Source organism: Fundulus heteroclitus, chromosome 2, assembly GCF_011125445.2.
Source record: "Fundulus heteroclitus isolate FHET01 chromosome 2, MU-UCD_Fhet_4.1, whole genome shotgun sequence".
NCBI lineage: Eukaryota > Metazoa > Chordata > Actinopteri > Cyprinodontiformes > Fundulidae > Fundulus > Fundulus heteroclitus.
Window position 1 is genome coordinate 15100950 of NC_046362.1, and position 24339 is coordinate 15125288.

General features: G+C 40.5%; 2 protein-coding genes across 4 annotated transcripts; one reads left to right on the top strand and one right to left on the bottom strand.

The window, feature by feature from the left end:
• The first annotated feature begins 11566 nt into the window (after positions 1–11566).
• Positions 11567–17066, top strand: ppp1r32 (protein phosphatase 1, regulatory subunit 32). Of its 3 annotated transcripts, none has more exons than XM_036148878.1 (12): positions 11567–11631; positions 11899–12105; positions 12190–12313; positions 13777–13936; positions 14017–14062; positions 14141–14238; positions 15533–15598; positions 15686–15763; positions 15854–15919; positions 16020–16111; positions 16835–16939; positions 17024–17066. In XM_036148878.1, the coding sequence occupies exons 3-12, from the start codon at positions 12201–12203 to the stop codon at positions 17031–17033; spliced, it is 834 nt and encodes a 277-aa protein (XP_036004771.1). In that variant the 5' UTR covers positions 11567–11631; positions 11899–12105; positions 12190–12200; the 3' UTR covers positions 17034–17066. The 3 variants fall into 3 exon arrangements, with proteins under 3 accessions (XP_036004771.1, XP_036004767.1, XP_021165973.2); XM_036148874.1 differs by having other exon boundaries at positions 11899–12096; XM_021310298.2 differs by having other exon boundaries at positions 11899–12060.
• A 1971-nt stretch (positions 17067–19037) lies between these two features.
• On the bottom strand, positions 19038–21819 carry LOC105917242 (leucine-rich repeat-containing protein 10B). Its single transcript, XM_036144671.1, has 3 exons — positions 21743–21819; positions 21409–21595; positions 19038–21315 (listed from the first exon to the last, which is right to left on the bottom strand). The coding sequence occupies exon 3, from the start codon at positions 21078–21080 to the stop codon at positions 19863–19865; it is 1218 nt and encodes a 405-aa protein (XP_036000564.1). The 5' UTR covers positions 21081–21315; positions 21409–21595; positions 21743–21819; the 3' UTR covers positions 19038–19862.
• Positions 21820–24339: the final 2520 nt, after the last annotated feature.

Below are 24339 nucleotides of genomic sequence, written 5' to 3' on the forward strand. Positions count from 1 at the left end.
ATAAGTCCCCGTATACTTCCAGGTAACTCGCAGCGACACAAATTGTAGCCATGAAGCATCGTTGCATTTGCATAGCCTGCTTTGCAGTGTGTGAAAAACAGCACACGCCTCCTTGTTGAGTCACTCCAACCCAGTCGCTTGGCATCACACCCCCCCCCCCCCCCCCCCCCCTGTCAGCTTACAGGCTCTGGGATTTACTGAAATGCCATTGTGTTAGACGGGATTGACCCTGTCCTGACACCCGTGATGCCTTCCTCATTGAATTTGGAGTCATTATCGATGTGCATGGAGCCATACATGAGGACTGGTGTGTACGGAGGAGTAAATGGGTTCCATCATCCTGCGGATCGATGCGGGCAATTTGCATGCATGTTATTTAGCCTCTCATTGTTCCCAAGTGGACTGACGTGAACTTGCCAAATAAGTCGTCTTTTGCTCGGTAAACTATTTGCGAAAGCTCTCAAACTCCAGCAAGGACAGTCCAGAATTAGAGAGACAGCCTGAACTTTAAACTGCCATATTATTATATAAAAGACCTTAATGGAGATGCACCGATCAGAGACGTTTTTTTTGCCGACTTCCGCTTTCTGATTTTGTAAAGCTTTGACCTGCCGATGCAGCGTTTAGTCAATTCTGAGTTCTCTTTAAGGAATAGAAATAATATCTTTAAAAAGATATTTATTTTTGTATCTTCCAGTTTAATTGAAAATGTAGCTGTCTAAATAAAAAAAGTTTATAGTAAAGTTAATGTTTTCCATGATAACCAGATATTATAGAGATCAATGCAAATCTGCTAATACATTAAAAACTTCCAGGTTATTGGTATATGTGCTGAACTCAAATAAAAACACCTTCACCATCTCTCCTGCAAGGCAGATTTTAGCTGTGCCATACGATAAGATATACCTTGGTTTCCTACAAGTCTACAAGACTAGTTCTACAACATACTGTTAGATGTGTTGGGTTGTTAATTTGTGTATTTATTTCTAACTTTAGATGATGCTTAAGGAACCTGTCTGTGCTACTTGACCGTTACTCAGTTATATTAGGAGACAAGTCAACATCACATGGTGTGTGTGAGATAGAGCAGTCAGTGTTACGCAGCTCTGCAGTTTAATTAAATTTTACAATTATATAAAAACAAATTGCGCCTTAAATATTGAGGAGACATCTCAAAGCACCTTTGTAATTGCGTTCGGAACGTAGCACAATTAGCATGATTAGTTCGCTTAGCTTTACAAAATGTATACAATAGTTATCCTGTGTACTCCCTGTAGAGTGGGTAGAAACCAACCTTAGCTGTGAAGACAGCAAATATTGTCAAATCCAGCATGTTCCCTGATAGAGAGAATTTGATTTACTTTACTGCAATACATTAAGTTTTTCTCTTGTTGATATCTCTATACATAATAGCTCCCTTTTTTCTTTTTTTTTTACAACTTTTGTGCCTCCTTTGTCTTCATTTCTAGATGCCTCGCTTATATTGAAAATGGCTATCTTTGCTCAGTAACAACTTCCAAACCAAAGAGAGTTTTTGTCAGTGTGACCTGGTGGCACTTGAGGCATGGTTTTTCTGTATGGTGTGTTTTCTGAGCCAAAGAGAGACTGGATCTTTTGATCAACCAATCACAGTTTGAGGCTGGAACAATTGTGAAATAGTCCAAGTTTGGACACCTGATGTTTTTTTTTCTGGGTGTGTCTCGTAGATCATGCATGCATCTCTTTATTTACTTTTAATATAATGAAGAAATAAAATCACTTTGCCTAATGTTCATAGCAAGCTATAAAACATTGGTAAAACCAGGACTTTTGTCAAGTATAAATCTCACTTCCCCTGGTTTTTTCCACATGCCACGCTCTCATGTATCCGGCCCGGCGTCTGCACTCTACAGAGATGGAGCTTATCGGTTTTGGGTTTCTTTCAGGAGCGTCTCTACCACTGACGTGACACGGTTTAGCAGATAGTGTTGGCAGCTGTCTCCAGAAAGGACAGTGGATGCAGTTCTGCCTTCACCTGTAACACCCTCCCTCAGAGGGAGTCCCATGAGGTCTGTGACGGTCCACAGGCTAACCAAAAATAAAGTCCAGTTACTTTCCCCTCTGAACTCAATCTGTCGCTGGTTTTAAACGAGATGCAAGCAGAGCGGCATCAGAATCCTGCCATTTCTACAGAGATTTTTAATCAGGGAGGTAATAAGCAATACTCTTAGCTGATTTACTGAAGTATATCTAAACTGAGAGGGATTTTATTTTTTGCATTGAGGGATGTCAAGGGTAACACTCCTCCTTTTCAGTTGGGTTTTTTTTCCCCCAACTCCTTTCTCCACTTGCCTTGGCCCACCTCTTCAACAAAGAGTGCTCCAACTTTAAACACACAATTGTGATGTGTACAATCTGATTCCATGTATTTATGTATTTTTTTGCCAACTTTGTACAGTGTATAAATATCTATAAATATACAAACCATGACAGTACTGTATAGATTTTAGCTGCCTGGTAAGGTTAATAGTATATACTTGGTAGACTAAAAGAAAAAGCGTAGAGCTGTTCAAAAGCCAGTTACTGAGGAAAAAAAACAAACATTTGTTTTCTGTAAGACCCGATGCCACTGGCTCTTTTTTATATTCTAAGTTCCTGCTTTCTTTTTTTTTTATTGTAGCCAGTGGGACATTTTCTGTCCATTTGTTTAGTTTGTTTGCTTTTGTTTTTTTTTTTTTTTATTTTACAAGACACAGCAAGGTTCTGGCAGCCAGGAGAGTGCAGTGGAACGCAGACTGGAACCCTGTGCATTTGTGCGTGTTTTTTAGGTGTGCGTCCATCGTAGTGCTTAGTGCTCTTTGTGCAGTGCCTCCCTCCTCCCTCTTTTTCTCTTACGCAGATCGCTCATTAAGATGCGGGACAATTGTGTGTGTGCTGAGTCTAGCCGATGCCCCTCCTTCCTTCTCTCTTTTCCTCACATCTATTCTGTTTCTTCATTACGCCGCTTAGTTTTAATCCTCCACTAGGTATAGATTTTCACTTCCTCTGCTCGATTGTTCATTTACTATCCCATTCAGATGATAATGCACACACCACCAGAGTCCAATTTCCTGGTAATCCATCCAACGCCCCCATCATCTATCTTAGATTCTTTGTCCATTTGCATCTCCCATCCGTCACCCTTCACATTACTTTTTCTACACAGCTCTGTGGACCAGAGAATGATCTAAAAAGCAAAAAAAAAAAAAAAAAAAAAAAAAGAAAAAAAAAAAGGAGATCCATATTCCTCAACCCAGGTCAGACCGTCTCTGCAACCTCAGAGGATCGGGAAAGGTATCGGCTCAGCGTGCAGCAACACAAAACAGCCATATTTAAAGTCAAGCACAGACGTGAGAGTCTAGTTTATGTTGTGGTGGCTTCACGACTGCCTGTGTGTAGCAAAAGCGAGAGGGAAAAAAAAAATGCCTTAAAGATCGGACCAACCACACACATAAAAAAAAAAAAAAACGTAGTGGGATGTGTACATTTGTAGTAACCTTCCCCTTTCCTGCACCACCTTTATTAATTGGTATTCCAGCGTGCTGCTTGGTTGCTCTGTACATATCTGTGTAGTACTTCTGTTAACGTTCCCGTACTGGTATAGTCAAGGGTTCTTACTGGGCGGCCTCAGCAGACGCCCTCCCCCTCCTGTTCTCGTCTCATTGTCCTTACAAAAGAAAACTTCAAACATTCCATTTGAACCCGGAGCAAACGGCCACTAAAAAGATCATTGGATTTCACTGGGAGCTAAAGAGAAGGACCGAACCACAGACGTCTTCACTGGAGCCATGATAATTTTTAACCGAGATGTCTTGGTCGTGTCCCTCTTAAGGGCCGCAAAGCCGCCTCACCTCCGCACCCGACTCCCTGTGGCCTTCTGACCCACCTCCTCTCTGAACTCCCCCTGGTTTGGACCAGAAGGGTGAGACATTGGGGAGGGGTTGGGAGAGCCCTGGGAGGCAGCGGAGAGGCGTGTCCTTACGGTCGCACCCAGCAAAGGGAGGGAGGGCGTCTCAGAAGAAGAGCCCAGTAGCACTTTGGTTTTGCGTTCCATGTTTATTTTTTTCAGCCTCTCCTGTTTTTTTTGGGCCGAGCAGACTGTGATCTTACTGGTTAATTTTTGTTTTTCTGTTCTCGCTCTCCTCCACTCGTCAGTGTTACACAGTGTGCTGGGTGGACGGAGCCTTGGAGCTGAGCTCTGATGTTGTTCCATATTAAAGAATCATTTTTTTTGCTACACATGTGTTCAGCGCCTCATTGATCTGTCTCGCGCGTTATTTCAGCATACGGCATCCAGAACATTAATACCCGCTTAACATCTTGTTCTGTAACCAGCAATTATGCTGCTTCGGCACCTGAAAGCGGCTGATTATCTGATCGTTCAATCTGCAAGGGTTTTGATTGTTCATTAGGCATTTAATTACTGATACATCCCAACAACTACACACTGTCATTAACGTTTAAATAACTATTAAAGGCCAATAAAGTGTGACTCACTGAATATAAATCTGCTGTTGGCTGCAAATTTCATCGCTTCAAAGCCTTCAGTGCTTTGCAAAGATTTAGCAAAGATTTAGTAAAGTTACAAAGACAAACTTCTTTGAACTTTTTTTTGGGTTTTGTGTGATTGAACAGGACGAAGTAATTATATAGTGTATGTAAAACATATACGGTTTTCAAAATCTTGAAAAGTGTAGCGATCATTTTTATCCCTCAGGCAATGCTTTCTAGAACCAGCGTTGATGTGATTACAGCTGCAAGTCCGTTAGAGGTATGTCTTTACAAGCATGGCAATAGGGTTGTCACAATACAAAAACACAATGCCAATAAAAAGACAAATACTTTATACCACGTTCAGTATACCTGGAAACCTTTTTTGGAATGGAATGCAGAGGGATCTCGACAGGTTCTCTCCAGTCTTTTTCTTTTTGTTGGGTGGGAGGCGGTTTTCCATGGTTTTGTACATGCACTACTTATACTTTTACAGGTATAAGATTCCTGCTTCAAGAGGAGGAGTTTAAGTATGTCAGGGTCTTATTCATGAGTAATAGGAGACATAAGCGGTAGATCAATGGAGGGATCAGGGCCACCGGCTCAGTAATGTGTATGCTGCACCGGTCCTTTCTGGTGAAGAGAGAGCTGAGCCAAAAGGCAAAGGTCTGCAGCACAACGTAGACCATTCGATAAATCGTTCTACGTTCTTACCCTCACCTATGGTCATGAAATTTTTAGTCATGACCAAAAGAATGATATCTCAGATACAAGCAGCTGAAATGAGCTTCCTCCCCAGGGTGGCCCGGCACTCCCTTAGAAGGAGGATGAGGAGCCTGACCATTCGGGAAGAGGAGTCAGCTGAGGTGGCTCGGGCTTTTGTTCTGAATGCCCCCTGGACGCCTCCCTTGGGAGGAGTTCTTGGCATGTCCCACTGGGAGGAGGCCAAGGGGTGGCCCAGGACATGCTGGAGAGACTGTTTCTGAATTACTCTGGGAACGTCTCGGGATTCACCCAGAAGAGCTGGAGGTGGTGTTTGGGGAGACGGAAGTTTGGGCGTCTCTGCTGAGTCTGCTGCTCCCGCAACCCGGTCCTGGATAAGCAGAAGATGAGTACGAGTGCGTGTTCTTCCTAATGAAAAGCAGAAAATAAAAGAGGATGATGATGTTTTAGTTTCCTTAATAATGGCAAAACCAATAAGTAGTAGGCAGTTGAGTATCCATTTTGAAAAAAAAAATACAATAAAGTAGTCGTTTTTTTTTTATATCAAACCAGTGGACAAGACAACTCTTGGAAAATGTGTTAATATAAGTTACAGAACTACGTACCTTGATTTAATTGTGCAATTATTTTGGAATTTTTTAATGGATGTGGTCTATACAAAAAGTTTTTTACAATGTAAATATAAACCTGGTTCTTTGAAAAAGTATTTTTTAAATTTTATTTTATTGTTTTACATTTTTTTACATTATTAAGTATCTGGTTTATTTCTGCTGCAACACTGTTCAGTTCCGGTTTCTGGTGATTTTGCCTCATATCTTGTTTGGTGACCGGCTAGACTCAACCTAAGCCACTCTAACTATAAGCTTAGTCGAAAAGGAACATTTTAAGCCTAGTCTTAAAAGTAGACAGGGTGTCTGCCTCATGGACCAAAACTGGGAGTTGGTTCCACAGGAGAGGAGCCTGATAGCTAAAGGATCTGCCTCCCATTCTACTTTTAGAGACTCTAGGAACCACCAGCAGACCTGCAGTCTGAGAGTGAAGTGCTCTGTTAGGAACATACGGGGTAATCAGAGCTCTGATATATGATGGAGCTTGATTATTAAGGGCTTTATACGTTAGAAGAAGAATTTTAAATTCTATTCTTGATTTAACAGGAAGCCAATGAAGGGAAGCTAAAATTGGAGAAATATGATCCCTCTTGTTGATTTTCATCAGAATTCTTGCTGCAGTATTTTGAATCAGCTGAAGGCATTGAACTGCATTTTGTGGACTTCCTGATAGTAAAAATTACAATAGTCGAGCCTTGAAGTAACAAATGCATGGACTAGTTTTTCAGCTTCACTCTTGGACAGAATATGTCTAATTCTGGCAATATTCCAAAGGTGAAAAAAGAAAACCCTGGAAAACTGTTTAGTAAGGGACTTAAATGACATGTCTTGGTCAAAAATAACACCAAGAAGCGAAGGAGAGAGTTACTTCAGTATATTAGAAGGACAATTATAGGCAAGCATGTTAAAGGTAAAGGCTAAAAGACCATCTCCAAACAGCTTCATGTTCCTGTGACTACAGTTGCACATATTATTCAGAGGTTTAAGGTCCACAGGACTGAAGCCAACCACACTGGACGTGGCTACAGGTAGAAAATGGATGACAAATTGAAGAGAAAGATATGAATTGTAATCAAAAAGGCCAGAACAAACTCCAAATAAATACTCCAAATAAAGGTGAACTTCAAGGTCAAGATACATTAGTGTCAGATCACGCCATCCGTCACTGTTTGAGCCAAACTGAACTCCACTGCTGAAAGCAAATCATAATAAAGCAAGACTTGAATTTGCCACAACACATATTGTAAAGCCACAAAGCTTCTGGCACAATGTCCTTTGGACAGATCAGACTAAACTTCAACTTTCTGACAAGGCGCATTAGTTCAATGTTCACAGACAAAAAAAAAAGTCTTCCTAGAAAAGAACACTGTGAAAGCTGGAGGAGGCTCGGTTATGTTCATGGGCTGCTTTGTGGCATCTGGCACTGGATGTCTCAGATCAGTGCCGGGTTCAATGAAATCACAAGAATATCAAGGAATTCTGAAGAGAAATGTGCTGCCTACTGTCAGAACGATCGGTATCAGTTGTTGGTCATGGGTCTTCCAACAGCATAATGACCCAAAACTACCTAAGAACGGCTATACGACTATTCTGAAGTGGCCTCTTATGAGCCCTGATGTAAATCCTGTTGAACATTTTTAGAAGGAGCTGAAACACGCCGTCTGGAGAAGGCACCCTTCATACCTGAGACAACTGGAGCAGTTTGCTCAGGAGGAATGGACCTAAATACCTTCGACAGGTGCAGAGTTCTCATTGACGGTTACAGAAATTGTTTGACTGCAGTGATTGCCTCAAAAGCTTGCACAACAATATATTAAGTTAGAGGTACCATCTTTGTTCAGGCTTGTTTACAAACATACAGGTTCTTTTACCCCTTCAACATTTCAAGATTTTTGTCATGTTATAACCCCACACTTGATTTTATTAGGACTCCTAATTACGTACGTCTTTGTGTTGGTTTCTGACAGAAAACCCTCTGTCACAAACCATTACATTAAAGGCTTTGATTTTAATGTGATAAAATGCAAAAAAAAAAAAAAAAAAAAACAAGGTCAAGGTTTATGAATGCTTTTGCAAACCTCTGCATTCCTGCAAACAATTATGTCACTGAAGCTCATGTTTGGAGGAAAATCAGTTTGATTTAATGGGGACTGCTGCAAAAAAGTTTTAACATCATTTGCTGAAGGAAATGTGAATTCGCAAAGGTTGCTTTAGCCTTCAAGACCAATTAAAAGCGTGTGGTGGACAGCTTTGGCTCTGAGCAAGACATTAGTCAGCACGAAAGAAAATGAATCACGCAGTTTCATGCTGCAGTCTGGAAGAACTTTTCCCCCTTTTTCAGCAATGATGATAAATGATTTTTGTAATTCGGTGGTGAATTATGTTGCAGGTTGTCTTACTCTTTACGTTTTGTGCTTCAGGAGCATCTCAGCTACCCGTGCACTTCAGCTTCCACAGATGTGTGTCTAACCATCTGTCTTGTAGATGTTAGAAACGCTGTTGTTTTCACTTGAAATGTCTTATTTCATGCCTTAATTTTCCACACCCCATTCTGGTCACCCCGCGCGCATTCACCAAAAGCTGAGTGAAACGTAGAACATAAAGAGATGACAGTGCAATTTGCTCTAAACCATGCATGGAAGATTTGTCCATTAAGTACAGAAGTAAAAAAAAAGAAGGCTGTAAGGAGATAAGCCTCGCAAAGTGAAGCAGAGGGAGCGCCTCCAAGGCCCCGGCAACACAAAGACAGGACTGAGCGCCTGAGCAGGCTCTTTATATCCTTAAACATTAATTCCATGCTTTTTACGGCAGACAAAGAGAGCGGGTTATTGAACTGACAGAGAAACCTCGGAGAGAGCCGCCTCCCAGGGCTGCAGACTATCAGCAGCAGGAGGAACAGGTGAGCCCCTGCAGACAGGACTGAGGGTCTGAAACTCGACAGACAGCCGCAGGCAAGCCGAGTGCATCATCACGACGGGAGACCCTTGCTTGCATCACCTCAGCCTATTTTTAGTACAACTGCATGATCTCCCTTTTTGTCTTTGCACCTCTCTGTCCTCAGCCTGTTACCTCAGGTGCAAAGTGCATCAAAATGCAGGAGGGTGTCCTGTTTGTCTTGAATATTTTTTTGGAATCGAAAGCTTGCGTTGCGACCGAATGTTTCGCCGGAGCAGTCACGTTATGTGTGAATTATGCAGATGAAGAACAAACACCGGCTGCTGCGTTCTCAGGATGAACAATCAAAGGGAAGCTGAGAGTCTCTGGATTCTCATTCAAATACAGGACAGCAGGTGTTTTCATCCGCTCCCCCACTCTTGACTGTCAGATTGAAGTTGCTCAAACAAGTCGAATCATCTGGTGTAATCTTTGACTGGAATGAAAATAGGCATCCGGTCTGACCCTGCTGTGTGGATCCCCCGTTGAATTTATAATTATAGATGCCAATAATGTGCGCATTGTGTTTAGAAGAAAAGAAGCAGGAAATGAGATGTCAGTTTCAATGATGCAAGCGTTTACCCGCGGTTATTTTTTGGAGGAGATAATAAACAGTTCCAAGCTTGGCGTGACAGGATGTCAAGCAGGAAAGACTGCAGAACAGCAAATGCGAGCAACAGCTTGGTAAAGACAGGCTCTATCCATGTACTGCTGGTGTTCAGCAGATGGAGGGAAGGAAGGGAAAGGAAAGGAAAGGAAAGGAAGAAGTGATGTAGCAGAGAGGTGGGAAAAAAAAAAGCTGTGTGAGGCCGGGGAAATTAGACGGCACGAAAAGAAACGGGAGGTGAGAATTAAAGGGAAAAGTGTGGAAGTGGTGTGATTGGGAGCAGACTGTCATTAAAACATTGTCTTTTGATGCTCAAGCGCAATCTGATAAAAAAAGCTGAATAAAGCACCATGGTGTTTGATGTCATGCACTAGGATATAGGATTTGTGCAAGATTTTACTAAAAACACAACATTTTGAATGGAGCGATTTTTTATTTGTTGTTAATTAAAAGACGTAAGTTTCTTTGACTTCTATCTCACCAGGTTTAAATAAATTGTATAAAATTCTGATTTTAATTAAAAAAAAAGCTCACATCAATGTGTGTTTTTAATTGTGTGGATGATCTTTGGACCTTCCTCGGCTGCTATCAGCGATGAATGATCGTACCCTTTGCTGGATGGACATTTTTATCAAGGTGTCATGCAGATTTCAAACCATCCATCATTTTTATATAAGCTTAGAGTGAAGTCAGAGCCAAGGTGGAATCACAATGCCATCCAGTGGACGCGAGGAGGAACAGCCCAGACCAGTTCTGCATGCAAGCTTTTCTACATCCTGGAGCTCTTTGTCTGGCTTGTTTTAGTTCATCCTTGCTGCAACACATTCGAAGGAATGAATAAACCTGAACAAATGGGTTTGGCATTCTGCAGAAGCATGTTGTTGGCTGATCAATTGAAAGCATTTTGTTTTGAAGCACATTTGTCCACCTATATGCAGTATTTTTTGAAAGTACTCCTCCTCCTTTGACTTTTTTTTAACCAATTTTGCCATTGGTACAATCACCAAAATCAATTTTGTGTGATGAATCAGCATAAACTAGCTCATAATTGTGAAATAGAAAGAAAGCGTACAAGAAATATTGTTTTCTTTTCACATAGAAATCTCAGAAGTGTGGCGTTCATTTGTATTTCCCTTTTTGAGACAACACTGTGTAGCAGCATATTTTCCCACTGTTACAGCTACATGCCTTTCTGAGTATGCTTTGCAAGTGTAAGAACTGAAATTGTAACTATTTTTCCGAAAATAGCTGTCAGACAATATTAGTTTTCAAGTCCTGCAACAGATGAATGTTTTTTTTTTTTAGTTTAACCAGACAGAAAGCTCCTAAAGACAATGTCAAGTAACAATATTCACAAATGTACTAAAGCCACCTAAATATATGTATTAACTCTTTCAAATAAAAAAAACACATAAACAGAACTAGAAATTGATTTTACATCTTGAATAAGTTCCTCGCTATTACTATTTTAAGCAAAAATATGATTTACTTTATGTGTTAGAGGAATAAGTTAAATTACAGACCAAATATTGCTGAGAAATGGCATAAATTATATACCCCAATCACTTTGATTGGTGCTGAAATGTAACTTGAATAAAAGGAATTTAAAACAGCTCAAATTACTGTAATATTGTTTCATACAGGAACCTGAACTGTAAATATGTATGCCTAAGTAATAAATGAATAGGTGAAGTGCTATTTCATTATTACTTTATGTTTAGTTATGTCCACAATAATATATATTTTTTTACTATGTCAGTCTTAGTCAGCAAGGCAATATTTTCATCATGTTGGGTGACTGAGGCAGAATTCACGGGTAAAACACAACATATGAGTGACTTTGCTCTTTTCTTTTAATTTCACCTTTGATATTTACAGATTCCAATACTTACACGTGTCCCTATTTTTTTCTTCCTTTTTTTTTACTCACTAATGATGCTCATTTTCCTTTCTGAGGTCTTCCAAGAGGCCTTTCATGGTCCAATGCAGCCAAGAACCGTCTGCAGTATTTTTGCTTTATTACACTACAAACTGCAGAAAAGGAGCCAAACTGAACAAATCACAGGAAGGAAGAAAGAGACTCTTAACAATGCGTCTTTGTGGAATAGCGTTACGCTCACGCCTGAAATCATTTCTATGCTCTTCAGCCTGTAATGTTCAACTGTTGTGTTGAATCTCCTAGCAACAGAATCGTGTTTACCTACAAACCGGCTCAGGACAGAGAGGTGAACAAACAACTTAGCATTGCAGGTATGTCCTGTGCCAAGCTTTATTTTATTTTATTTTTTTTGTGTGCTTACTTTCTCTCTCCATATATTCTGTTTGTAGCTAATTTATATTCAGGGGATATAAGGTTAGAGTGCTATTACTGTCACTTCTGCTCACTCATGCTGCTTTTGTAAATACCTGAGGGGAGATTTCAGTTCTTTTTTACTGTTAGTTATTCTGTTTGTTCTAATTGACTGTGAAAGCTTAAAAAAAAAATGCACTCTCTGCTTTTATTTCCGATTACTGCAGTGTGCACGTGCCTGCAGGATTTTTTTTCCATCCATCGCTGTTGTCACTGGAGGTTTCAATTACAGCAGACACAGATGGATGGGCAGGCGAGGGTTGTCACGTAGCCTGTTGGAGCAACTGACAGGCGGGGAGGACTGAACGAAGCCACTCTCAGACCCTCCGGTAAATCTCACAGCGTGGCCTTTGGAGGGAGTAAAAGTAGGCTAAGTAGGAGAAGGGCCAGGGCAAACTGCTTGAATCTTACTGTTTTAGATTTATTGTTGGGTTAAAACAAACAATCTCCCGATGCAGCTTTGGACAGGATGACATTCACATCCCACCTCGGACGTACCAACCAGTCCGGCTTTACGTCAAACCAAAGACCCGTTATATTTTACGGGCCCAGTTTGGACCTCATTGACAACCCTCAGTTTGGGTAAGTGTCAGGGCAGGTAAGAACTGTCCACCGCAGTGTCAGCTTTCACTGTCCGATGTCATCACTGTCCACTGTGAAACACTCAGGCAGAGATGTGAGTCACACATGGGGGGGGGGGAAAGCAAGCTATTCCTCACTCTTACTCTAACCAAGTGATACAATGGCTCTCTTCAGAACTTTTCCCTGAAAAAAACCTCCGTAAATAGAAACCCAATTCCAGTCCCACAGCATTTAGGAAGAGAGATTTGCTCAGTCCTACACTTCTACCAACCGGTCTTATACTTCTGTTAAATCAACAGCATTTAATTATTATTAGACGGGCAACATTGGTGTGACTGTGTCCCTTTTAACTTACTAATGACACAACAGATGTTGCACTCTCAAGCTTATAAGAGTAAAATGTCAATTTTTCAGTCTCAACTATAATTTCCAGCCAGAACTGCTGCGGTGTCGCACAGAGGCAGCACTCCTGTGTCCATGAAGTTAACTCATCGAGTTCCCTTGTAACATAGCTGGTGCAATGCTAGGAGAGTATTTCGTAAGTAAATGAGCAAAAGAGTTTTAAACATGTTTGCTAAAGAAAAAAAAAGACATTAAGTCATTAATACATACCACTATGAGTGGTACATGTGAATTGTTCTGAACGTATTTCGTTATGTACTCATTAGCACACTGTTATCTGTATGGTTATGTACCTCATCTGATTAAACTGATGGGCTTTGAGTTCAAATCCAGTTCATTGGGCTCTTTTTCTCATATTTTACAATATAAATTAAATAAACCTGACAGTTAATCTCGTGATAGGCGTGTAAAAGCACGTCAGAAAAAAAAACACCTTTCATCTGTAGACCTAGTAAATGCCAAATCGTAACGTAGACGTCTCTGGTTATTATAAAAAAAGCTCTTCTCCTGCTTCATAAACTAAACACTTTGCTTTGAGTCCCAAACAGTTTAATCACTGGTGTTTCAGCTGCTTTCTCAACGCAACTTCAGCCTAACAGAAACTGGTTTCTTGCCACCATTTGCTTGTAAAGCTGTTAGATTAGATTGTTTGGAAAAATCCAGATTCATAAGGTGAGCAAATTAATGTGAATGGCCGAGAATAGAGTTTTGCAAGCTGTTCACACAGAAATAGGTCATGGTTTTTAAAGGCTGGCTGCAGAAAGGGCGGCTGCCCTGCTTGCAAGGGGAATGCAGCTTACAAAACAAGGACTAGGGAATTCTGATCCTTCATCGGGATCCAGAGATCAAGCAGGATCAGAAAATCCCTACATGAAACATCACCCAGCTCTGCATAATCTCTGTTAAAGAAATCCACATGAGATAATGTTCTTGGTGAAATTGTTGCTATATTCTAACTCAGTTACCCAAAATAATTTAAATAAATAGCCATTTCTTCTGATGTGTTTCTTAAAATATAGTTGTGTTTTTTCTTCTTCTTCTTCTTCTTTTTCTGTTACCAGACTCTTATTATTTGACAATTTCACGTCTGAAACTAAGCAGCAATACCAGCCCCCCAACCACTCCAAAGGCTCTAGACATTTGCCGAGCATCCATAACAAACCCAGTGTCAGTGGCTTCCACCATGTGAGTTTCTCTGAAACAGAGCCTGTGGACAAAAAGGTACTGCAAATGTTCCTTTATCCTTACAATTCAACGGACATGAAACAAACACAAGCCTTCTATCTTATTTCTTTCTTCAGTCAGAGTACCAAAGATTGTTCGTTCCTCATCGTCTCACTCACTCAGGTAAAAACTTAAGCTGAGGTTGCAGACAGATGATAAAATGAGACATTGTTGAAATAGTAACCCTTATCCTTGCTGCAGGTTCTAACTACATGCAAATGGGTCAAAAGGAGGAGACAGGATTCACTCAAGGAGCAAACCTGCAGTTGAACACTTTTAAGGACAAAAACAGCTGCACAGTGAGTATTGCTTAAAACAAATTCATTGCATATTACTGTAACACAGTGAAACTATACAGACCCTGTAAACTTTTCCAAATTTCTTACAATGACAAACTTCCAAGTATTTACTGGGGTTTTATGTGATAGAGCCGCACCAAGTCATGCATGGCTCTGAAGTGGAAGAAAAAGGATATATATATATATGTATATATATATATATATATATATATATATATATATATATATATATATATATATATATATATATATATTTGATATGTTCCCTGAGCTGTATGCTCACTAATGTTGTCTAACAAACCTCTGTGGCCTACAGAGAACAGCTGCATTTATACTGAGAAAGTATTACATTTTATATATTTTTATTTTAACATGGTCAGATTCAATAAATTATTTAAAAGTTCCTGTTGTTTCAGTAACTTGGTTCACTGAGTTAAAAACCTAGACTGAAACAGATGTTTTCAAGCCTTTATGATTTTCTGCTTACAGCTAATAAAAACACAACATATGGGGCGCATAGACTATTACATCAAACCAATTTAAATGGATATTTTAATACAGAAATGTGGGCTTGATGAAAAGTATGTTTGAGATATGCTATATATATATATATATATTGTTACTTTCAAAGGGCACTTTTAATCTGACAAACAGGTCTCTTGGACTACTTACTCTAATTTGTCTAAAAAGGCCGTATGTAATAATTACATGACTGTTGAATTGATTGCAGATACCTGCTTCAATGTTTCATAATGAAAGGTAGCTGGAAGTATATGCAAGATGAACAATTCTCTTCCATTTCACAGTTTAAACAAATGTCTGCTGGTCTGTTACATGCAATCTCCTCGAAATACTTTGCTGTTTGCAGATGTAATGAGACAACATCTAAAAATAAATGAATAAATAAAAGCGTGTGAATATGTCTGCAAGGCACCCTGTTTACATTTCATTACGTTTACTTTTACCTCTTTATTCTCTGCCAAAAAATAAGATCATAAAATGTATATGGTCGTTTATATTTATTCGTTAACAAGGAGACGCTTTCATCTTTTTTTCCCCTCAACCGAAGTCTGACGTCACCTTCTGTCTAAAGAAGCATCTTTCAGCTCCTCTCTGTTCTCCTTCTGGTCCTTTCAAACCTAAGAGAGCTGACTGATATTGAGAATGATTTGTACCTGTATAAGCTACCATGTTTTTTTTCCTAGCTGCAATGATTTGGCAACAAACTGCAAGACCAAATGTGGCCTTATCTAATTATGGAGCGTTTCCCTTTCAAACTGTGGCCCATTTCCAGGTGGAACCTCGTCAGACCTTCAGCTCAGTGATGAAGAACGACTTTCTGCCTCCGTCTTCTCTGCAGGTTGAGCCACATTCACTTTAAATCCTTTCATGTTAAACAAATACGTTTTCATATCAATCTTTAAGTCTCTTCTCCCTTTTATTTCAGGTTTCTGATAACATACAAGGTGTACACAGCCAGGAGTCAGGATATACAAGAGGCGCCATCGCTCCCTTAGCCATCCCGGTTAGTCTCTATCATCGGCAGCCCATATCTCCTTATAAACTGATGTTGAATGTACAAACTTATATAACGTATTGTTTTATTATATCTCAGAGCTCTCTCCTGCCATCACTAGAAACTGGAAGCAACATATCAGTTGTGAAGACTATTGGAAAAAAGGTCAAACTTTTGCACCTTGAAATCTTCTTAGTGTAATGGATCGTCTCTCTTTGATTAGAGCTTTTGTCTTATGCCCATCTGTTCCTGCTTTTGCCTTTAGGAGCTCACAGGGTTTATACGAAATACTCCAAATGAATTTTTACCTAAAGGACCCAATTTTACCTCACACTTCACCACACACTATCAGAGCAAGTAAGTGTGTCTTTTTTTTTTTTTTTGCTGAGTTACATTAGCATGTAATCTCCCGTTGGGATTAATAAAGTATTTTTGAATTGAGTTGAACTGAAAAATTGCTCATTCCCCTCTTGGCCCTTAGTTCAATATTTTTTGTTGAACGTGAGCTATAAGAAGGCTCAATTGTAGTTTGCCACAAATCATGTAAGGAATACAGCAAACATGGGAAAGCAGGTGTAAACTGAACATTTTGGCAGAGGCTAAATGCAAAACAACATACAGTATGTGTCAGAAAACTGACCCCTTACATCACTAAGCATTCCACGGTTAGCGTAAAACATGGTGATGGCAGCATCATAATGGGTGGATCTTCTCCTTTGAAAGGGACAGGAAAACCCATCAGAGTTGATTGAAAGATTTGTGAAGCTAAATGCAGGGCAATCTTGAAGGAAAACCTGCTAATCTGGTAGAGACAAAGTTAAAATGTTTTGCTGCCTAAACTAGAGAGCTATAGAATCAGTGAGACTGAATGCAAATGCTATTTTTAGACTTTAATTTTCAAAGAATTTTCAAAAGCATGTTTTTGCCCCACAACTTCTTAAATACACGCCACTTTGTGTTGGTCCATGTGTTGTTCAATCCCGTAAAAGGCGGCATAGCTTGCTATCTCAGCTGAAAGAATGTCTTTCTGTTATACATAGCAGAGCACTTTAACTTAATGAGATTTATGTCATTTTCAAGGTTCTGTCATGGCTATCAGAAGGACAGGAACTCTGTTTCTGCCTCAGGAATAATCAGCAAAACCCAGACAGTGGACAGCAGCTACAACCATCGAGACACAGACATGTATGGTATCCCCACATTTATACATGGATAATACCACATTAAGTTAATTTCTAAAACTCACACATCCTTTTTTTTATTCCACAGGTTCAATTAAGAGGTTAGCTGTCCTCACCACGTCTTCTCATCTAAAAAAAAAAATAAAATTCCTTATGTAACCCAATTATTTGGTACTTATTTGCTTATGTTTTTGGCAGAATATAAATACCACATGTACAACAAGAAAATATGTAAAACTGCATTTGGTTTTCGCTTACTTGTAAAGCCCATCAGCTGCAGGCCTGAAGAGGTTGATGCAGAGTCTTTATAGGCCCCTCGTTCCCGCTGACCTACAGAGAATGAGAAGACTGTATACTAACGTGAAAAATGATTCCACTCAGACTGAACCAGGCTGATTTGCATGAACCTCTGCAGAGTGTCAAGCTGCTGTGCCACCCACAGCGGCAGGACAAGAAGCGACCAACAAGTCTGGACTGAATAACGTGACAGCGTCCAGGCATGGCAAACTGTACATAATACATCTATACACCACTGCACATCTTCTGTGCTGACATCAAGACATTGGACTAGTTCCCATTTTGTAACACTGCAACTACAAACTGCAATTTTTTAAATGTATTTTTTTTTAGTGTTTGTCTGTGATAGATCAACGGAATTCACCACAACATTGTAAGCCATCATTATTTACCTACTGATGCTTTTTTATAATCAAAAAAGAAAAAATTAACTATTATTACTGTTATTTTAAAAGGGAGACGCTTCTTCCTAACGGTTATAAATATTTGATACGTATTTGCCAAATCAAGATTGGTTCTTATTTTACTATCCATTATAATTGTGAAAATAATCGCATTCCAAAATAAAACAGGACCATTTATTAAAACTCCCGGAAAGATCTAAGCTGAGCAGTGACACCATCAAATACGCCCTGTTCCAACTGCAGAACTATCATACTGCTTCCTTTTTAAAAAAATATGATTGATTTCTGGGGTTTTACTTTCCTTTTTTTCCAAGTACAGCAAAGAACAACATCAAACACAAGAAGAACAAAGCAAAAACCGTTTCAACTCAAGAAACAGTGCCATTATTCTTGGTAAAAGGCATTGAGCACACAGAGGGGTGAAAAGAGATGACCAATCAAGCATACCAAATGAGGTCAACAACTGTAATAACAAGAAACGTTATTTAAACTGTATTTACGCAAAACCCACAAGAAAGTTTTTGCTTACTGGGATATTGAGAAAAATGTTTTCCAGTTTGTGTCCATGCTGCTGAATAGAAACACGCACACACGCTTGGGACACATGGCCCAATAGAAATACAATCGCTAACATCCATGCTGACCAACAGATACATGTTTTCACTCCACCCTCCAGGTGAAGCCCCGCCCCCGGAGGTATGGAGACAAGAAACCCAGAGAATGCAATCTATAGAAAGTGTTTTGACAAGAATGCTATTTGTACAAGATAGTATCCAAAAACACCAAAAATAAATAAATAAACAAGTAAAATCTGAAAAAAAAACAGCCAACCACAAAAGTGTCAATTCAACTTTTGCATACAAACTGTAAATTACTTTCGAAACTCGTTCTTTGATTGCGAAATGCATTCTTTGCTTCCAAAATATTATTTGAACAAATCCATCCTCATATCACATCAAACTACAATAAAATACATTCATTTTGTTTCTTGTTTGAATGCAAAAATGTAAACAATCTTCAAGGGTTAAGAATACTTTTGTAGGAGCACCTAAGAAGAACATTGATCTTCTCATGACACTGAGAAACATCTAACCAGTCGGAACAGAGGCGACAAACATCTGAAGAAATGGTAGCAGACTGTTAGCAACAGATCCTTTGGGTCCTGTGGGCTGTGAGGTTATGGGTAACTTCCCACAGATGCCATCAGATTCCCACAAGGGGAAATTTGGAGACTATTAGGAGTTGTTTGGCCCTCATTTCTCACATTCTTCTGTCTCATCTATTAATACTACCATTATTATTAGACATGGAGGAAGAAACTATCAGCACACCAGAATGTTTAAATATAATTGTGTATGTTCTGCATTGTCCCCAGTGTATGAGTAACGAGATACAGCCACATGAGTACAAGCATTAATATTAACGCTGGGATCAGTATTTCACTGTTTTAATGAGATACGAGGAAAAAGATCTGTGCAGACACAAAGGGCCGGATTACGCATGAGCCCCACATGAATAATTTGTTCATAGATGAGAGGAGAACAGGGCCTGGCCTGCTTAACGTTTGTAAAAAGAGTAACGTCATCGTCGGGGACAAAAAGAAGTGTACGGCATTCATGACAGAGCAGAATTCCTGCCCGGCAGGGTTCTTCGGGTTTGTCGGAGAAGAAAAAAAATATTGTGCTTCTTCATTTTCCATGTCCACTTTATGTTTAAAGCCTCCTTAAGGACTTACCTTTTATGGTCAGGCACCTCAACTATTCCCCCCTCCAACACTCTTTCTTGGAACTGACACCCATGTCGTAAATATTTTTTTAAATCTTTGACCAACACGCTCATTTAAATGCACAGATGGCCTTGCCTTACAGAAATAGCCCTGACAAGCACATAACACAGGTACTGACTGTGATGAGCAGGAACGACTCTTGAGTAAACACACTGTGTCTTCCGTGACAAAGGACTGGCATCGGCTTTATTCAGCTGAATGGTTTAATAGGAAGGAACCGACAATAAGTTACAGCCAACCTGATAATGTGCAGTCGAGAGAGATGTCACTGGTGTTGTTGCTTTACAGAAATAGAATATCAAGGTAGTCCATTTTCACAGTTGATTACCGATGGTTAATTAGCAGCACGTCTGAGAATATGTTGTGTTCACATATCTGCTGTACTGTCCGTCACATGTTTCCGCCTGAAACCAAAACATCCTGCGGTTTGAGGGGGCGTTTTATGCCCCCTCGTCTTGTCCCCCTGTGTCTTCCAGCTCCTCCCCGTCTTCATACTCATAGTCCATTGGAATGTTTTCATACTCCAGTCCCTCTCCTTCGTATTCAAACCCCTCTCCCTCACATATGATCTCTTCTGTCTCATATTCAACCATCTCTTCGTCATAGTCAAGATCGGCACCATCGTACTCTGTCCCTGGCAGCTCCATGCCGTCTTGCTGCTCCTCCTCCTTATCCAATGTTTCTTCGTCTTTAACATCTGAGTCTTCAATGTCCAGCACAGCTTCGTCTGTTGCTGGTTTGGAGTTGGAGTTGCTGTTCTTTAGGATTCCATGGATCACTGGTTCCTCTTCAGCCTGAGCCAACTCCTCAGCTTCTTCCTCAGCGGCCTTTCGTCGTCTCTCCTTCCTGGCCTCACGCACCTCCATGAACTCAGCCGCCCCCTCCCCAACCAGAATGACCTCCTGGCCCACCTTAGGAGGTTCCTTGACAGGGTTATGGTCGTAGGAAAACAGGTGGAGTGGCCGGAGACGCTTTAGGCTGGGAAACTCTGTTATTTTGTTACGGTCCAAGTCTAGGATCTCCAAAGACTCCATGCCCAGCAGGACTTTGGGGAAAGTTTCGAAGCGGTTTCCGTACAGCCACAATCCTTTTAGAGATTCCATGCGGCAAAAGTCACGGGGCAGTGTTTTCAGCCGGTTGTCCCCCATCTGTAGGGACTTGAGGTTTGGCAGTTCGTAGAGCTCCCGTGGAAATGTCTGGAAGTAGTTGCTCTCCATCCAGAAGCATCTCAGACTCTTCAGGTTGGTGAACTCAGGTGGGAGGATCATCAGTCGGTTGCTGCCCAGGTATAGATGAGTGAGGTTGGTGAGCTCACACACTGCTAAGGGGACGTCTTCCAACTTGTTGAAGTCAAGGGCGAGCATCCGCAGACCTTGCAGTTGGGAGATGCTATCAGGCACCGTGCGCAGTCTGTTCCCACAAGCATACAGCTTCTCCAGGTACGTCAGCTCCCAAACGCGAGAAGGTAGTCGCTTGAATTTGCGGTAGCTCAGGTCCAACACAGGATCGCCACTCTCCAGCAGCTCCTCCACCCCCAGCGGAAGCTCTTCTTCTACCTCCTCAACTTCCTTCTCCTTTTTTGTGTCCTCTTCCTCCTCACCATCTTTTGTCCCCTCTTCTTCCTCTTCCCCCTCGCCCTTCCTGGAAGAGTTGCCCATGCTGTGCCAAGCAGACCCTGACTCTGACGTGAGTCAGAGCGGAGTCATTCGAAGAGGCAGTGTCTGTGACAAGTGAACTGTCAGTTTTGGAAGCTACTGTTGTTTCGCATGTGAAACCAAAGGCTGCAAACAGCATCATGGTCCGGGCCAATCGACACTTCTACAGCCATGCAACAGCAGCTCTTAAGTGTCCCCGTCTCCACTACTTTATCAGAAAATTATCAGGTGGTGCATTCTGGCAAAATGAATGAAAACAACAAGGTAGCAGTAGAATTAATGATGATAGGGTTGCATGAAGTTTGACTTAATTTTATGTTCTTGGTCTTACCATCCTCTTTTTCACATCCTCTGGGCTGTTAAGAAAAAAGAATCCGGCATATTTGAGGTCATGTGATCAGGAGAAGAAAGATCCCCCCCCCCCCCCTTTAGGAGACGAAGGAGTCGTTCTTCTGTGCCTGTTATCTTGCCTGCAGCTGTCTTTGGATAAACGCAGAGTTGGTGCGCCGCTCAGTGACCTGGCCGGCGGCAAAGAAAAAAAGTCAAAGTGAATTCCATGTAAGAGTTAATGCAGCTGCTCCCTATTACAGGCCGGGGTCTCCCAGTGGTAGCTATTATCCGCGCTGGGGAAGAAATTGCATGTTGGAAAATTACAGCACGCTCACCGAGTGACTGAGGGACTGCTCCCGATGTTGGCTGCTTCTCTCCATTAGTGTGAAGGTTTGTATTCAGCAGAAGCCTCCCTCTCTCTGTAACCCGAACAGGGGGCATCCACATCACATGGTCAGTTTGTGCGTGTGTGAGGGAAGCTAGAGTAAAAAGGACACTCAGGTACTTTGAGCTGACTTTAAAAAACTTTTCAAAGCACTTTCAAAATGTATTATTGCTATTATTATTATTATTATTATTATTATTATTATTATTATTATTATTATTATTATTATTATTATTATTATTATTATTATTATTATTATTACCTTTCTCATGAATAAATTACAGTAGTGTTTATGTGGTTGCATTTAGAAAAATTATTACTTTTAATGCAGATCATGTTTTCATGCACATAAATAAGGAAAATAAAATTCATATTATACAGTTAAGCACAGAATTATTTATAGTCCATGGACACTTTTGATTTAACATTATTTTAATTCGACCAATAAGTCTGTTTATGATAGGAAATGAGAGACCCATCTCTCAAAAAATATTAGAATTATATAAGAAGAGTATCAATATTAAAAAAAAGAAACATGAGGTATTTGTTTTTATTGAGAATTATTGAAATTATAAATGTCTTTTTCATTGATCAATGGAAAAGTCTTTATTGACATTACAGAAATAATACAAGTATAAGCATAAATATATAAAAAGTGTTAGGCTTGGCTGTACTTAAATGTACAGCTGAAGATATTTACTGTCTAAAAACACACCGATTTTTTTCTCACTGTCTGACATTGAATCAAGCTAAATGTTTGATAGGTTAATTAAATTAAATTGAGTAAACCCTTAACTGATTGACTGAAATACCTCAAACATGCTGCTTCCTTGTGTACCGTCTTGGAAAACTCACATGAGCTCTACCCAGATCTCATAAACAGGACTGTGGTCCAAGCATACATTTTTTTCCAGGTGTCTGAAAGTGTTATATTCATTTAGTTAAACAATCATATGCAGGTAAGGGCCACATCAAAATCCAGCCAAAATACCATTAAGGAAGGAGAACGGTTTGGTGTGTTCAACTGTTTTGTTGTGAAATGTGAGTATCAACCCCACAGCAAAAGTAAAAGGCCTTGTGAAGATGCAGACTGAAGCTAGTAAGAGAATATAATTTTTCACAGTAAAATGAGTCTTGTACACACATGGGCTGAACGGTAACTCAGGGAGGAAGAAGTCAGGTTGTTGGAGTGTTTTACTGCCATTCAAGTAATGACGCAATTGACTTGTAGGGCAATTCATTGTGTGGATTTGCCAACAGTTTCTTCAGATAAATGAAAACAAAATCGAAGTAATTAATTTTTAACCAGCTCATAGCTTCAGTTATTAGAGGTGGAAAATACTAATCAGGCCTGAGATCCGCCACAATGAGTGTAATGATGGACTCAGACCTGAACCTTCAGATGCACGTGAAGACAAATTGAAATCACCTGAAGGAAATTTCCAGGACTATTATCCCAGCTCATCCATGTCTTTATCTCCAGGCTAATTGAATACTGCAACAGCGTCTTTGCATCTCTGTCAATCAGACAGCTGCAGCTGATCCAGAATTCTGCTGGTCTCATCCTCACTAAAACTAAGAAAGTATAGGCATGAAAGTATATTCTCTGTATTTCAGAGAAAAGACTTTAAGATACTTCTGTTTATAAATCATTGAACAATTTAGCACCAAAATGGCACTCTGTTAAAATAATTATTTTCACCTTAGAATTAGGACTCAATTATTTATGAGTATTTGTTCGATTAACATTGATCAGAAAACACAGCCAAAAGGTACAGTGAAGGCTTAGTTTAAGTTTGATAGAGCGATATCACTGTAAAAAAAAAAATCTAAATCGCTGTCAGACTTCAAAAGTAAATAAGTAAGTTATATGCAACTTTTTGCAAATGAAATCACAAAGTGATTTTTAATATGAATTTTTGATATGTGAATGTGAATGTGTACCTGCTTTTCTGTTTGCCTTTTTGTCAGGTTGGGTTTGAACTGCCCGCTCTCCTGGGACATCTCAAGTCTCCACCAAGTGTGGAGCCCATGGGCTGGGTGCTCGGGTGTGGGCTAGCAGCTCACTCCTGGTGGCTGCTTCGCGGGGCCTTGGCCCTGTGGCTCCGTAGGGGTCACACTGGGTGGCAGGGCACCCCTGGGCCTCAGGTATCTGGGCCTATGGCTGGATCCGCTTCGGTGTAGCTGACTGCCAGCGGAGCCCACGGGCTCGTCTACGCAACTTCTGGGGGCTTTGGCACTGTGGCTGTTAGGGGGTTTTCCTGGGGCTCTCCTTTGCTCTTCCCTGGTATGGAGGAGACAGCTATCCCTGTGTTGGTCCCTCTTGGGCACCTTTGCTCTGGGAGTGCCCTCAAGCATCTGGGGTTCTGGTTTTCCCGGCGTCTGCCTCGGTGCTCTGGGTGGCTGCTTGTTGGCTCCCCACAACCACTACTGAGCATTTTTCTTATGGCTAAACCTTATATACACAGGTGCACTCTCACAAACACCTACAGGTGCTTGGATTCAGGTGCTTACAGATTCACTTCTATACAGAAAACCCCTATTATT

What these genes read in the sequence shown, in the direction of transcription:
- LOC105917242 (XM_036144671.1), bottom strand. Translation starts at nt 21,080, where the DNA reads ATGGGCAACTCTTCCAGGAAGGGCGAGGGGGAAGAGGAAGAAGAGGGG.
- ppp1r32 (XM_036148878.1), top strand. Translation starts at nt 12,201, where the DNA reads ATGACATTCACATCCCACCTCGGACGTACCAACCAGTCCGGCTTTACG. An exon ending in TCATCGTCTCACTCACTCAG is followed by an intron (nt 14,063 to 14,140) that starts GTAAAAACTTAA and finishes TCCTTGCTGCAG; the next exon opens with GTTCTAACTACATGCAAATG. An exon ending in TGCCTCCGTCTTCTCTGCAG is followed by an intron (nt 15,599 to 15,685) that starts GTTGAGCCACAT and finishes CTTTTATTTCAG; the next exon opens with GTTTCTGATAACATACAAGG.